At 32.2% G+C, this 2,500-nt stretch overlaps 1 protein-coding gene across 1 annotated transcript in view; it reads right to left on the bottom strand.

Annotated features, from left to right (window-relative positions):
* Positions 1 to 2,194: 2,194 nt before the first annotated feature.
* The window catches only part of LOC119574016 (zinc finger and BTB domain-containing protein 24-like), a 1,812-nt gene continuing 1,506 nt past the window's right edge, over positions 2,195 to 2,500 (bottom strand). The window contains exon 3 of the mRNA XM_037921113.1: positions 2,195 to 2,293. Coding sequence (XP_037777041.1) covers positions 2,195 to 2,293 — 99 coding nt within the window. The remainder of the gene's footprint in view (positions 2,294 to 2,500) is intronic.

Genomic DNA, 2,500 nt, shown 5'->3' with positions numbered 1-2,500 from the left:
AGTTTCTCTCTCTCTCTCTCTCTCTCTCTCTCTCTCTCTCTCTCTCTCTCTCTCTCTCTCTCTCTCTCTCTCTCTCTCTCTCTCTTCCTTTGAATTACCTTCACTTCCTTTTCAAATATTTTCTCTGACGATTTTACTTCGATACTCATTCGTCTTCCAAATGTCCAAGTTTATTTATATTTGCCTGTCCTTTTGTCGTTTGCGTTATTGATTTACTGATCCCAAATATTAACGAATATATTTCAGATAAAGACTTTCGTAATTTATGTTATTCGGCATTATTATTTTCCCTATTTTTTGTATTTTCATTATCACTATTATTGTTATTATTATTATTACTGTTTGTACTATTATTATTATCATCACTATTTGTATTATTATTATTATTATTATTATTATTATTATTATTATTATGATCATTATTATTATTGTTATTATCAATTTTATCATTACTATTGTTATCATCTCCTCTGGAATAACATGTACGATATGAAGTTTCCAAAACACATCATCCAATTAATAAAAGCCTTGTATGACCAACAACAAGCAGCTGTAAGAACCACTTATGGGTTAACAGAATGGTTCGAAGTCAAACAAGGAGTACGACAGGGTTGCATTCTGTCTCCGCACCTCTTTAATATATATTCTGAAACAATTATGAGAGGTGCTCTAGAGAATTTTGAAGGAACTGTGGATGTTGGAGGATACAAAATATCAAATCTGAGGTACGCCGATGATATAGTTTTGATTGCCAGCAGTATCACTGAACTACAACAACTACTAGATAAAGTTAGAGAAGCAAGCGAAAGGGCTGGCTTGTTTCTTGATGCCAAGAAAACTAAGATCGTGAAGATTCAAAGATAACCGGCAATGAACAATGATGAACATGTTACAATCAATGGAATGATTGTGGAAAATGTGAAGGAGTTCACTTATCTTGGAGCTGTTTTAACTAATACATATGATGATTCACCGGAGATAAAAAGAAGAATTACCATTGCCAAAAGCGCCACAGTTGCTCTCAATAACATCTGGAAAGACCGAAGCATTACCTTACGGACAAAGCTGAGGTTATTGAACTCATTAGTTTTCCCAATTGCATCATATGGTTCTGAGTGTTGGGTGTTGAAGTAGATAGACAAGAAAAAGATCAATAGTTTTGAAATGTGGTGTTACAGACGAGTACTGCGTATTAGCTGGACAGAGAAAAAGACGAATGATGAAGTGCTGAGAAAAATAAATTGTAAAGACCGACTTTTGGACATCTTGAACAAGAGGAAATTAAAGTTTATTGGTCATGTAATGAGAAGTAAAAGTATTGAGAAAAACTTGCTGACAGGGATGGTGATAGGAAACAGAGGAAGAGGCAAACCAAAGACAAGACTGAGCGACAATATCAAAGATATTTGCGGGCTGTCGATGGTATAAGTGGAAAGAAAAGCGTAAGATCGAGTTTAGTGGCGAAGGATGGTGGAGAGGTCCACGGCTGCTCAAGCATGAGCATACCGTTATTGATTGATTGTTATCATCATTATCATCATCATTATTATTATTATTATCATTGTTGTTATTATCATCATTCTCATTATAACAGTAATAATAATAATTACTATTATTTTTTTATTATTATTATCATTATCATTACTATTATTATTATTGTTGTTGTTATCAAGTATCATTATTATTATTATTATTGTTATTATTATTATTAGAATTATTATCATTATTATTATTATCATTATTATTATCATCTTATTGTCATATTACTATTATTTTTATCATTACTTTATTATCATCATTATCATAATTATCATTATCATCATTATTATCATCATTAATATTGTCATCACTTCTTTCATCATAAAGGCATTGTATTTCTATAACTGCTTTTACTTTTGATGTTACTGTAACATTATATATCTCTGTTATTTTCATTTTTCTTCCCAATTATCATTATCATTATCATTATAATGCTATTAACTATTACTATTAGCGGTAGTATCTTTAAATAGAATCATTATCATTGTCACCATTATCATTATCGTTGTTATTGCCATTAGTTAGTCACATAAATACACACACATCTTTTTATAATCACTACTGTATTATCATCATGTTTAGTAATAACTGAAGTATTAGTAACATGAGCCATACGACTTTTTCCCGTGATATGTTCTTCAAATAATTTTTTTCTTTAGAACAAGTCACTTAAGGCTTTTGGGGTCTGCCCCCAATACCTAGTCTTCGGTTTGTACATATGATTACCTGGGAAGTAATTGATGAAAATGGATCCCTATAAAAAAAAAAGTATACTTATTAATAGGCTACACTTACACACAACGCTGGTGTACACAGACCGACAGTGATTGGACACACACTTGTGTTAGGTCAGGGAGAGTGTTTGTGTAGCGAGTTGTGTGTGGGTGTGTGTGTGTGGTGTGTTGTGTGTGTGGGGTTTTTGTGTGTGTGTGTGTGTGTGTTGTGGTGTGTGTGTGTGGTT

The sequence above is a fragment of the Penaeus monodon genome, chromosome 6, assembly GCF_015228065.2.
Source record: "Penaeus monodon isolate SGIC_2016 chromosome 6, NSTDA_Pmon_1, whole genome shotgun sequence".
NCBI lineage: Eukaryota > Metazoa > Arthropoda > Malacostraca > Decapoda > Penaeidae > Penaeus > Penaeus monodon.
This window is presented reverse-complemented; position numbering and strand designations above follow the sequence as displayed.